The sequence below is a fragment of the Convolutriloba macropyga genome, chromosome 3, assembly GCF_964194025.1.
Source record: "Convolutriloba macropyga chromosome 3, txConMacr16.3, whole genome shotgun sequence".
In the NCBI taxonomy this organism is placed as follows: Eukaryota; Metazoa; Xenacoelomorpha; order Acoela; family Convolutidae; genus Convolutriloba; species Convolutriloba macropyga.
In genome coordinates, this window is record NC_134470.1 from 11088893 (window position 1) to 11102501 (window position 13609).

The following is a 13609-nucleotide window of genomic DNA, read 5'->3' on the forward strand; positions in this document are numbered from 1 at the left end:
TTCAAAGGAAAATGACAAAAAACATTAGTTCAAATCAAACAAAATTCAAAGGAAAACGACAAAAAAAATAGTTCAAATCAATTATTTTCAGTTTTATAAAAACAGGCAGGGCGAATAAAACTATAATTCATAGGAAAATGGTAAAAGGAAACATGCCAGAATAGGGAGAACACATACATTGTGGTAAAGATTACATTCCTCGTACATTTAAAAAAAATAATTCGCAATTTCTGAAAAATCAAAACTAAATCGGAAAACCTAATTAAAATTTAAAATGGAAAAGATTGAAAATATGATTTGGTTTGTTAATAAGCAATCGAGGTTTAAAAAGATTTCATACCCATCCTCCTGTCTCAATAAGAAGTTAAAAGAGCGCAATTGCGAAACAGTAGAACAATTTGCAAAAAAACTGTTCAAAATATGGTAGAAATTTTCACTGATTTTTAAAGAGTTGCGGCCAAAAACAACTCAATGAGCAACCAAACGAAACCAAAACTAACGATGGAGCACCAAAAAACTTTTAATGGTTAACAAACTCAAAATACAAACAAAAAATTGAAAACTTTGACAAAAAACCGCGAAAATTGGATTATTATGTGTACATTTTTATAAAACAAAAACACCTCACGTCCAAAAGAGGGATCCAATTCAGGAATTATCAAAAAGACGTTGACATAAGTACTACTTTGGTAAAATAAAGTCCGCTTTAAAAGCCAAAAATGAAGCAAAAATGAAAAAAAAACAAAAATTGACAAAAAAAATTGAGAAAAATGGGCCAATTTTGCACTTTAAACGCATTATCAAGATCTCAAAAACATTGTAGCTTTGATTTCAGATGTTTTCATTTTTATGCGGTATCGATCAAAATTTACTTCTACAAGAAACCAAGTTACAATTTAAAAAAATTGGGCCAAATGGACGAAAAACGGCTAAAAACTCATCTATATGCGCCAATCTCTCAAAAACTCTTTTCAAAGTCAAAAAGTCATTCACTGAACGTAGCGCATGAACAATAAACTTCTTTCGATCAGAAAAATCAGTTCACACGGCACTTTTACTCGCTTTCACTATTAGGTCAAAACGCCACCTGAACAAATAGTACTTCCTGTAAAAAAAAAAAAGACCGAGAGAAAACCAATACTCCTCTTCGAGTCGTAATAAAAACCAATACTCCTCTTCGAGTCGTAAAAAACCGAGAGAAAATCAATACTCCTCTTCGAGTCGTAAAAACCAATACTCCTCTTCGAGTCGTAAAAAGACCGAGAGAAAACCAATACTCCTCTTCGAGTCGTAAAAACCAAGAGCACCGCAATATAGCTTCGCTCAGCTTACAGCTTCGCAGCTATAATAAATTAATCGAACAAGTGAAACTTCACTGATTGAATATACAAGTTCCTTGATAAAATATTAGAATATAGATTGAATTAGAATTAATTCATTGTGATAAACACATTGAAACCTGCTAGCTTATATTTTAGTTTTACTGACATCTAATCAAATGATATCCTAGATAAAATTTTAATACTGACAATCCAGGCAGGCTTTATGTGAGCAAGGCTACCAACTTTTATGACGAGTTTGTCTGAGTGGAATCCGACTTGTCCCTCAACCATGTCTCCTGTCTTCTTCAAATTACTCCATGGAGTATACACAACATCCACCGATTCCTTCTTGTGACCTAAAAACTCGTCACTTCATTGTTGTGCCAATTGTACAAAAATCGATTGGTGCAATCAATATACACACACTTCTGCTACTATTGAGTTTTGGGTTTTTGTTTTTAAGGGACGCTATAACTCGAGATACTCCGTCGAATTGCAAACGTAAAATTACAAAACAAATGGACTAAAGTCGAACTAATTGCTCTAGAGCGACTGACGAAGCAAATAATTTAGAAGGGGGCATAGATTAGACAAGGCGGCTCGGTAATGTGCGATGGCACATAAGGTTCCGACTCCGCCCATCCACAATTTTGGCATAATTGTCTACCAAATGAGGAACAGATAGAAAAACCCAAAAATTATTTTTTGCGAATCCCAAAAAAGCCCAAGTCTTTTTCAAAAAATTCTGTATGAACGATAGGATAGCCTCCAAAGCAAATAACTCAGTGGAGTAAAAATTGACGCATTAGATTGCTGTAATATGTCAATATTAAGAAAGCGAGTCAAGAAGAACAGCAAAATCAAACAACAACAACAACAACAAACATTAAATACATCAAAAAAATTATGTCCCTCTTAAAAACTAAATTTAATAACAAAGTCAACATACCGTCAGATAAACCTGAAACTAAACAAAAATAACTTATAAGTCACCAGAAAACATATGCGACCAGTCCATAAAAAGGTTTGGTAACAATTATACAAAAAGAACAAAAACAGTAAAGTAAAAAAATTAACATATTTTTTTGAAACAGTTAACTTCAAAGTAATAAATACCATTAAGAATCAAATAAAATTACCACAAATTTACGATTACCACTGCTTCTATAGAACGGCATTAGGACCTGTCCTTATTCATTTTTTAAAGCGGCTAAAAAGAACAACAAAGAACAAACAAAATTTCAATTGAAACTTGCCAGAAAACGCTGTCAAAACCGTCAAGCCAAATTTTGGCACTCAAAATATATTTGATTGCGCCTTTTTCAAACAGCTATAACGTAGTACGTGGCCATTCATTAGTAAGACTAGTTAACAAGTAGACAAAAAAAGCGAAGTGCTAAAGTATGTAATACTTTTAATTTTTTTTTCGAAACAAAATTACATTCAGTGTCATGAAAGGCATTAATTACAAAAAGAGCTATTTAAATAGGGTCGTTTATTCATGAAAAAGAAGCCCTCGAGACCTGTAATTATCCAGAATATTTCTTGCATCTACAAAAAGAACGTCAAATATGACAAAAATCAAATTAATTTACTTTTTTTTTGTGAAAAACCGGTGTCGAAGCCAGTAAGGTCATAACAAATTCTTCAAAAGAAAGATTTTGGGACACGAATTCCTTTTATTCTCTTGACACCCGTAATGTCATATTTGACCTGTAATTAACTAACGAGATTAGGTAACAAAAAGAAACATAAAAAGAACAAAATTGCGAAGTTAAAATGTTTTTTTTTAAATTTTGGAAAACGATGGTTATCAAAGTCATGAAAGCCATCAGCTATCTACTAATATCAGAATATCGGTTCTTCTATTTTTTCATGAAAAGCCAATGAAAGCTATCACTATACAGGAAATTTCATACGACAGAAACGACAAAGTATGATTGACAGTTAGAGACAAAATTAAAAAAGTCAATTGATTTCTTCAAGAGAGAGGCGTCGAGGCCGTTAAAACGATGATGTATATCTTTCAAGATTTTAATATGTTCAATTGTGCCTTATTCTGAAAGCTAATAAGGTGACATGAGAACTGTAAATAATGTGATAATGTGACAAAATTAGAAAACGTGAAAAACTGGCAAATATCAAAACAAGCAAAAATCTGAAATCTTGTAGTATCAAAGCCAGAAAACAATAACTTCAGGCTTAAAACTTCAACCGAGAATAAATTTTAAATCAGTAGAAACAAGAAGCAGTCTTTCTTTGCTGACACTAAGCTGGAAGTTGAACAAATTAAGCAAAAAATAGAGGAAAAGTTAATTAAGTCATTATTTATTGAAAAGTCAATTATTTTTAAAAAAAGAAACGACCATTAACTTTCAATTAAAAAAATAAATGCAATAGCTTGGAGCTGCCTAGCAAGCGAATTGGTTGGACCTATCACTCCTGAGCTTTGATTTGATATGTTCTGTTCTTTATTATTAAAAAAAAAAGTCTTTTTTTTAAAAAAAAGACCGACTGATTACAACCCGATTTTTTTGGATTGTAACAGTCCAAGAATGGCCCAAAACTACCCCTGCTAATACTTATTGTCCGTTAGGAACAATTGATTTTTCGAATGTTGTAGATATAGACAATTTGTTAGTTGAAAACACAAATTCTGCATTTTTGATAATCAACTAGTAAAGTTAGCAAAAAACGGCAAAAATTTTAACTACAGTGCACTCTCAGCGGACTCTGAAGTCGAAATAGCCCCCCTCTGAGTCTATAAAGATTGTATGAGTGTTGTTTGGGGTTGTACTGTCGGCAAATTTAATCAAAGTGGACTAAAGTAGCTTATTTCGTGCTGTTTTTGATGAACAAGGCTAAATTTTGAAATGTTTATCCAGATTTTTTGAACAAAAAAATTAAATCAAAACAATCAACAATGCTTGTTCGTCTTCAGAAATAAAATCAATGACACTATTCTTAAAAATTATTAAAAAATTTAGCAAAATTGACGAAAATTTAGGCAAAAATTCCGGAAAATGTGAATAAAAACAACGTGAATTCACTCTTCTTTTCTCAGAAGTTTAAACCTCGATAACTCCCTGTAGAAAACGAAAATTAAAAAAATCTTTTTAATTCCATATTCTACGCTGGACGAGCTTTCTAATGATACCAGTCTCAACTCTCTACGATGAATATATCGAGCGGCGAAAATTCACGGAACAAAAAAACCCATTTGAGTATATAGTTCCTCCCCCCTCAAGAGGGTCGGAACAAAAAACTTTTATGATGCAAACACTTCTAACTGGGGAGAGGTTCAACTCCGCGAGCACTCGGATGATAGTCGTGGACATTAACCTCTACGCTGTACGGGCTAAGACCGTTCATAGCTCACAATTGGTTTTATTTTAGCAACAGACTTAATTTTAGAATGCGCGCAAATCAAATCACTTAAAAAATCAAAAGTCAAACGCAAAAAAGTCACTCAAGAAATGAAATCGAGGGAATGTTCTAGAAGAAAACCGCTAAACAAAAACATAGCCAGTAGACTGCCGCAAAACAGCAATTACTATTTCCCATGACTTTAATTGGAATCAAAACAAGGATAGAAAAAACGAGGAGGCGTGCTAGATGTTTTTTAAACTGCAAAACTTTATCGAAAGGTACGTGCAATTTGAGTAGTAGTTAGACTCAATAAAGTTTCGTCGTTTGAAGATAGAGATTGTAACTACAAACACATAAGACCTGGTAACGAAATAACAGATTGAAACAACAAAGTAATGCTTATCTAAATTTTGGGTTTTATGGGTTATCCCTTTGTTAAATCTTTTTCGTTCATTTTCCTACCTTCACTCGTTCCGTACAGATCGCTTTGCTCAGCAACTACCGGTTAAATGCTAATAAATCATAATGAGTGGACAATAAAACCAGCCAAGGGAACAAGAAAAAGGGAACGCAAATGGAAAGAAACTAGCTAAGATTTAACACAATCTTGCAAAACGGGAAAATTGGCAGCATGTCAAAAACTTAGCCGAAGAAACCTGAAACAACCTGAACAGTTGCCCTTGACAGCCACCTAATCATTGAACTAAATAGAAACTACCAAAATTCTCATTCCTAAAAAACAACCGACGTAGGTCGGGGCATTAATTCAATTGAATCGAAGAATTCTTCATGCAAGAGAGGGGTTGAGCGTGGGGAGATTAGAGTTTATTGTGAACGCAACTAATAATTTGAAGTGACAAAAAGAAAATGGCGAGTTTGAAATTTTGATTGAAAGAGCCATTTACAATGTAAAGGCAAATTGAAAAGTCTACAGAATTCAAGTGAAATCTTTGCATTAAAATAATGAAAATAATTGCTTCGTACGAGAGCAATGACCTAAAAACTTGAAAACCTAGAAGAAACAGATCATGTTAGCAACAAACAATCTATCGTATACCAAAAGATTGGTTTAACACTTCTCGAGCTTCTTAAAAAAGAGAGTTTGTTCGCTTCACTTCCTGCTTCGGTGTGACAAAAAGCAAATCTGGGAAAACACTCTCATAAACAATGCTGCAAGAACAAACTGATGAAAAGCGGAAAATTTGAATACTCCCTTTCGATTAATAAAGAACCCCAATAGTAAATGACGCAAAAGTAAATGGCTGAATAATAACGCGTCGCGTGAAAAACGCAGCAGAAATCATTGCATAGTATGCCATGCATTGTCAAACAACTCATGACTACAAATCGCTCCAACAGCCCAAAACTTAGGCAGCAGATAGAAACAAGATAGAAGCAGATAGATTTTCAGTATTGAAGAAGTTATCGACGCCGCATAAGAAATTTTAAAAACCTTTAGCAATAAATTAAAATGGCTTCCTCACTCAAATTCAATCCTCAGAAATCTATTAGGTGTCTTAAATGCTCATCCGATTTTTTTATTTTGAATTATTTCAAATTAAACTTAAATTTTGAAGTTAAAGAGTCATTCTTGAGTGAGATAAGTCACGTATGATAACAATCTTATCACGCAAAAGACCTAAAAACTTTTGCTAAATACGTGAAAATGACCTCATGAACGCAAAAACCGTTAGTGAGCGAAACCAGAAAATTTGACTTTTCATTGCTGAGTGAACAATTGTAAAACGCAACCAGAGCGTCAGACTATGAAAAAACCAGGAGTCCCGGATGGGACTCAGAGCGTCGGACTTTTGCAAAAAAAAACCGCAAATCCAGCCAAAAATAAAGATCCTTTTTCAAAGCAATAGCTTTATGCCTCACCAGAAAAAGCTATAAAAACTGGCTAACTGCAAAAAAAACATCATTCGTTCAAACTCATAAGATCAAAAAAACTGACCAAGCTAAAAATTTTCGCCGAACAAACACTCAAAAACTCAGAGCACTGCAATTAATGCTGCGACCTAATCCACATAAGAAAAGCATCAGGCAGAAAATATTCTTAGAAATTAAACAAATATAGAAAATCTACGAATCTACAGGAAAACAAAAGATTTTTCTTTTACTGCCACAGCCTTTCAACAAAAACTCTCGTGTTGAAAATAGCACTCTTAAATCAATTTAAAAATGCAAGATATACAATTACCATGAAAACCCAATGAAAGATTAAAATTCAAATGCAAAACATCATTCATTATCAAAACCTAGCAGCAGGAAAATTCGCAGAACAAAATTAGCCATTTTACTGAAAAATATAAATCTAATACATTATAATAACAACTAAAACAAATTCTTAGAGCTCTATTGTAAGATGAAATCAATAGCAAAAAATTGTAAGTATAAAGGCTCAAATCTTTATTTCTTATTAACTCAAAGAGACAGAGCAAATACAACTTTTTCTTAGGAGACAACTCAGAGTAGATACTTGCCAGAAATACAGAAATAGAAAAATCAAAATGTACCAAATGGTAGAGTGTGTTGGCTACGGAGACATTTAAAAAAAATTGTTACAAAAAATTTTCTTCAAAGTTTTGAAAACTGAAAGTATAAACCAAAAAATCAAATGTACATATGATTATTTAGCATAGGAGGCTCCATAAATTACATAGCCATCCTCCTGTCAGAACAAAACAGTGAAATCAGAAATCAAGGATTCGAAACATTGAAAATTTTGTCAAAAATGTTGAATCTGCAAATACGAAATAAATTTTCAATAAATTTTGGAAATTTAAACGACAAAACAATTGAATTGTCAATAACACAAAATCATAATCACTGTCGATGGACAAAAAAAAACCTCTCTAGCAAATCAAATCAAAAAACAAAATCACGTTAAAAACAGGCATTACATGAATTATCAAAGGGAAGTTGGCATATACACAAATTATAAAAGCCAATTTTGCACTTGAAGCGCATTATCAGGCTCTCAAAGACACTGCACTGTAAAATCCAGAGGATAACATATTGATACAGCACCGATCAAAAAATATTTTTATTTTTCTACAAAAGCCAAATAAAGTCAAAAAATTCAGCCAAATCAACCACAAGACGGCTATCTATACAGGTTATTCTCTCAAAAACACAATTGAACGTCAAAAAATCATTCATCCAACGCAGCGCAAGAACAAAAAACTTCCCTCGCTCAGAAATAAGTTGACAGGGCACTTTTAATCACCGTCACTTTTAGGTCAAAACGCCTCCTGAACAAAGTACTTCCCAATACTTCCAGTCACGAAAACCAACACTCCTCTTCGAGTCGAAAAAAAAATCAGCAATACCGCTATATAACTACACTCAGCTTACAGCGTCGCAGCTATAAAAATTATTTACACGGAGATATTTAACCCTGGGACAAATTGGCAGAAAGCAAACAACGGTGTTCAGTGAAAAATTACGGTCTTTCTAAACAGAACAAGAGTTTGACCTGAAAAATATGGCAAGGACAAAAGTAGCGGGCCAATCATAGTTTTGAAATAAATTAGAGCAACAGCGACATAGCTGAATGATAAAACCACATATGCAAGGTTTTAAAAAAAACAAAGATGTACAATTCATTCCATAACATGGATGTTCTCCATAGACATTAGAATAGATTTCAAGGTGCTCAAAATACCAATTTTTAGTTATCAAAATATTCAGAGAATTTAGCAAGTCAAATGCGATCTGATAAACTTTCAAACAAAATGAGCATCAATTAATGCAACAATAAACCAAGACAACTGCAATATCCCTTCGCAGCTAACAAACCTTAACATTTGAAAGCATTTTCCTTCAGTTTTTATTTTGAAGCATTTTCCTTCAGTTTTTATTTTTATTTTAAAATGAGCTAAAAAAACTCCTCATAGAAGACAAAAACTATATTCAATTCGATTGCAAGGGAAAGCATTGAAATGAAAATTGGAAGGTAATAGGGAAGTTATGAGTTAAAAAATGCTCGCAAAAAATATTTTTACAGCCTGCCTCAGAAGGGCCTCAAAGAGATCCATGAACAATATATCAACTTTCCTCTTATCAGGCATTGAATTTGGAATTTTACACCGACAAAAATTTGGACAAAAATTCTTCCACATGTGCTAAAAATCAAGTGATGGCCAATGAAACCTCAATACATCTAACAGTTCTGTATCTATTGAGGAAAAGTATATATTGACCTTCTATGCTATTTTCTTTGACCAATTGACTGCACTCTGCTACCACAGAGGGAGGAATGTCGTGTACTGTCTTGTCTGCTGACTGTCTCACATACACGTGTGCTGATGACAGTTTGTCCACGTGGAACCTAAACAAGAAGAATTGTCTTTTTATTCTTTTTTATAGAGAAGTTTGTTACAGAATTTTGAGTGGTTTGATCATTACTGATCAATGATTTTGTCGTAGTGTATATTTATTCAGCTGCTACTTTTGATATATTTTATTAGTTTCTGACTAGCAAAAACTAATTTACATCTCGCAAAAACTGAACAAACAAATAATGTCGGATGAATTGATCTCGAAAGCAGGGGAAATTTAATTTAAAGGGGGCGTAGCTTAGAAATAATTTATGGGTGCTCAAAAAACCGACCCCATAGCGGTGCCAACCCCGGACCTCCATGATGTCAATCTGCATTCTTAACCACTCAGCTACAATGGCTTTGATTCTCCTTCGCTCGTAATCGCTTTTATATTAGCAACAAACTATATTTCAGAATGAGAGCAACTTGGATCGCTCGAAAATGAAGAATTAAAGCTTGAAAAGTAACACAAGAAGTCAAATAACGCTCCAGAATAAAAAAACTCAAAGGCGGTTCAAAAAAATTACACACAAGTCAACAATAACTGCTTCAAACTTCGTTCGAGAGTAATTAGACAAAAACATAACTGAGAAATTACCACCCCTGTTACTTTAACCCTCTTTAATTCAACCACATCATTTAGAACCCTATGTTATTTAGCCCCGCAATAAATTAAGAACTACATTGTTTCAACCTCAATTTAAGATTCGTATAATTGAGGATTATTAGATCTAAATCAACTCTAACTAGTCCCATTAACTGAGATAGATATCAAGATGAAATGAACGAGTACTCAATAAACCATTTCAACCAGTTGTCGTTGTGTTATTTAGTCCTTTGATATTCAGCTTTTCTAATTGCTCGTTTGGACAACGAAATAGAAAAAAGATTTCAATGGTAAACCAATTTTGGGGTGAATAAATTGCTGCATTAAATAACTGAGCGGTGAATATGTATTGTTAAATTATAGGGCCGAGACGGTTATTTAAGGAATTATTTAAGGAATTATACGTAAAGTGCACGAGACGGTCGAATTTATTTTGTAGGTGAGCCGGCTAGTGATGTATAAATCTGGGCAAATCAAGAAAACAAACATGACCAAAAAAATTTTAAATGAAGCTTAGATTTTGTATCTTTAATCACCGTAACAAATATTCTTAATTTCCAAAACCTTTCGCAAAGCTACCTCCAATAAGAAGCAGACAACTGAAAGAAGAAACCTACCAAAAATCTTCAGGCCAGCCATATTTGATTAGATCTTCGTCTGAAATAAGCACATCAATTAATTATTAGATAAATGGCTCACAAACACTCAATTGCACACTTACTCTCAGTTTTGTCCCGTCCCATATAGTACTGATAAAACACTCCTTTCTCATCCTTAACTAAAATCGATATTCAGGTATACGATTTACCAAGTTTCCAATTTCTAGACTCAGATTATTACTTACTGTTTGAGACGAAAAAGAAAACCATACCGGCAAACGCAGATTGCTGCCTCCAATATCAATAACAATCTGAAAAAAATGGCAAAGTTAAAGAAGCGCAAATAAAGAAATTCTCTGGTTCTTCCCCCTTAATTTAACTTTCACTGGATGTATGCTTCTTTATTTATTCCAGTCCCTGAAACCCATTCAAAAAATATGACCACCCATAGTAGATATTCTACACTTTTATAATGTTGCATATGAATTGAAATGACTAGTGCTACCGCTTTTTCGTCTTCAAAAATCATTACTATAACCAAGTCTGCAAAACACAATCGTTTGTTCCCATAATCTAATGAAAACACCACCAGATATCAAACAATGGGAGCCGTTGCTGAAGAAGGAAGGCTGTTAGTTTGACTTATCTACTTTCGCCTATAGTTCTTTGTTTTCAATAATTGTATTTTTTTTCAACTGATATTTTTGTAATATTTTCATTTTATTAACAATTTGAACAATACGAAATGCTTAATGAAAATGTAGTGCTGGGGGGTCCCCGGACCAGACAATATTCACCCGTGTTGGGGAGGGGCATTTCTTAATTTAGTTTTTTACCAGATCTCTAACAACTGATTCCGTCGTCGTGTTTACGCTAGCTGAAAACAATACAAAACAATCAAAAACAACAACATTGCAGCTTAAATTTATTTCTACAGATCAAGAGAAAGCGGACAAATAATCATCACAAACAACAACTATGAATCGACAAACAAGTAAGACTCCAAACTCGTAATTCTGCACTTAACATTAGTCAGAGTCACAAAACACAAATCTAACGGTTCTTGTTCAGTGTTCAAACTCCATACTTTCACATAACCATCAGAACTACCAGAAAAGACAAAATAATTACTACTCTCTTCCGAAACTCGTTGGACAGAAAGTCCTTTAATTCTCGCATTGTGTGCGTCTCTCAGTTCAATTGTCCAACTGTCTCGCAAACTTGCGAGAATTAAATGTCCTTGAGAAGTTGAAACAATCAATAACTCGTCTGTGATAAATTTAACACAGGTGAGAATTCCGCAATTATCAATTTTAAACGATGAAATCGATTCTCCGTCGTCCAAATTTCTGATATCGAGAAAATTGTCACTCAGCAAAGCAAATCTATCAATTTTTGAGGCGTGATTTGAATGTTTTAAGCCGCATTTTGACCATAACACTGTGTGGGGTTTGTATTTAAGTGGTAAACTGTAGGCTAGAACACATGAAAAGAGGTCCCACACTTTCAGATATCCTCTCGCGTCTGTTGTTAAGGCAACTTTTCCTGTTGTAGGTTCCACTGATACTGACAAAATAGCATGTTTGATTCTGAATTGCTTCAACAAACTAAAAATGAACGGTTTCCTTTTCGGAACTGTAGATTAGGGCTATAGTTAATATTTATACACCACTATAAAGGTATATAAATGCATACCTGATTTTAATAGTTCCTTCTGATCCTCCATAACTTTTACACTTTTATAATGGTAATATAATGGCACTGGCCATTCCCATCTCTTATTACAAAATGCAAAGCATTAACAGTGCGAAAATAGCATCAATTTGTTCATACTGGCTATTAAAACAAAAAATTTTGTTCAGGGGCGAAAGGACGCAGATAATTTTCTATGATGTGACACGCCGCATTTCAGGTGCAAAACGAAAACAGTTTTGCTGCTTCGAAAAAGAACAGTCTGAATAAAAAGGTAGGTCAATATCAATTCAGTTCTCGTCCAATGATGTTCCCCTCGGATTTTCACAAAAGCTACCGAGTAGTGTTTTCAAATTATTATCTAAGCCGGGAGTGCAATTTATCAGAAAACGCAAGAAAAGCCGTCAGCTCAATTTAGCTGACCGATACAATGAGCAGTCGTATGCGATGAGCAGTATTATACTGTGAGTTAAATGCAGTACTGTGATATGGGCGTACTTTTTTCGAAATATCTTAAAAATGTAACTCAAAAGAATTAAAACTCTGAAACAGTTGCAAATGAAGAAGGAAACCGTTCCTGTAATTAGACCCATCACAGTCCCACAAGCAAAGAATTCCATCCTCAGCCCCAGATACCATAATCTTCTGTTTGTACATATCCACACAATTCACAGTTGCAGCGTGAGACCTCACAGGTCCCATCTCTTTCCTATTGATGACGTCATACAGATATATAGCTTCGTCTGTGCTTCCACACGCAAGCACCTTCCCGTTTGTAGCCATACATCGCAAACTGTTCACAGCTGAATGGATTCGGAAAGATAGTTCAAGTTTGGCAATTGGTGATTTTTCATCGTTTTCAGTGTTTGATTGAAGAGCCAGTTTGTATCCAATCACATACCGCTCATAGGTAGCAACGAATACTTCAACCATATTGCACTAAAATTAGAACATTTTATCTTCACTGCTAGAAACACTTTAAACACGAAGGCAGTTGCTTTGTTCACTTCGAAACTATCATATTTTCTACAATGACGAAACGATGCGTCCGCATTTTTGCTTTAATTACGTTAATTACGCAATATCATACTTTAAAAGCAAGTTTTTTGTAAATCATAATTTGTTAAATTTTTTAGCATCCAGGGCTCCGGGAAATTTGTAACAACCTTTTAACATGAGATAGTGTGTACAAATGAACAACGCAAATATTGTTTTGAAATCAGTACCAAAAGAAATTTAGCAACTTTTACATAATTTTTGATTCCTTTTATATTTTTAAACAGTTTTTATTCTGCTGCTTCTGGTTGTTCACTGTGTTTCCAGTGAAGTATCTGCAAGCATGAAAATCATTTTTGGAGTGTTTTCTGGAGTTTTACAAAAAAGTTCCTTTTGAGACGCAAATTTATAAATAATTTATAAATATAATTGCTAATTTTTGATATTTCATTTTTTGTCATTTTCTTGTTGTTCTGAGTACAAGTGGTCAAAACAATTCCCGGAGACCACAGCTGGTTCAATGCGTAGAAAACATTAACGCTTTTTTGAAGACGTTTACACTGAGAAATTTCAAGTGTTTTTTAATTTTTTCGACATGTTTTTGAAAAAATGTGTCGCAACAGACTTTTGTTGACAATAAAATATTCATTACGTTCTTCCCTTTTATTAAGACAAAGTTTTTGATAAGCAAAAAAC

At 33.7% G+C, this 13609-nt stretch overlaps 2 protein-coding genes across 2 annotated transcripts in view; both read right to left on the reverse strand.

Moving 5' to 3' along the window:
* LOC142336527 (coiled-coil domain-containing protein 25-like) overlaps window positions 1–13609 on the reverse strand; it is a 73641-nt gene that overhangs the window by 16246 nt on the left and 43786 nt on the right. The window contains exons 2-6 of the mRNA XM_075385434.1: window positions 10471–10538; window positions 10348–10404; window positions 10244–10283; window positions 8900–9027; window positions 1566–1678 (exon numbers count right to left, since the gene is read on the reverse strand). Of these exons, the coding sequence (XP_075241549.1) occupies window positions 1566–1678; window positions 8900–9027; window positions 10244–10283; window positions 10348–10404; window positions 10471–10495 (363 nt within the window). The 5' untranslated portion in view covers window positions 10496–10538. The remainder of the gene's footprint in view (window positions 1–1565; window positions 1679–8899; window positions 9028–10243; window positions 10284–10347; window positions 10405–10470; window positions 10539–13609) is intronic.
* Window positions 11123–12889, reverse strand: LOC142336856 (p21-activated protein kinase-interacting protein 1-like). The gene is made up of 2 exons (XM_075385812.1): window positions 12507–12889; window positions 11123–11850 (listed from the first exon to the last, which is right to left on the reverse strand). The coding sequence occupies exons 1-2, from the start codon at window positions 12848–12850 to the stop codon at window positions 11202–11204; spliced, it is 993 nt and encodes a 330-aa protein (XP_075241927.1). The 5' UTR covers window positions 12851–12889; the 3' UTR covers window positions 11123–11201.

Bases quoted from the DNA above. Each gene is read 5' to 3' on its own strand.
- LOC142336856 (XM_075385812.1), bottom strand. From the start codon at position 12,850: ATGGTTGAAGTATTCGTTGCTACCTATGAGCGGTATGTGATTGGATAC. The intron at 11,851-12,506 runs GTCTAATTACAG...AGTTCCGAAAAG, and splicing joins TGCTTGTGGGACTGTGATGG to GAAACCGTTCATTTTTAGTT.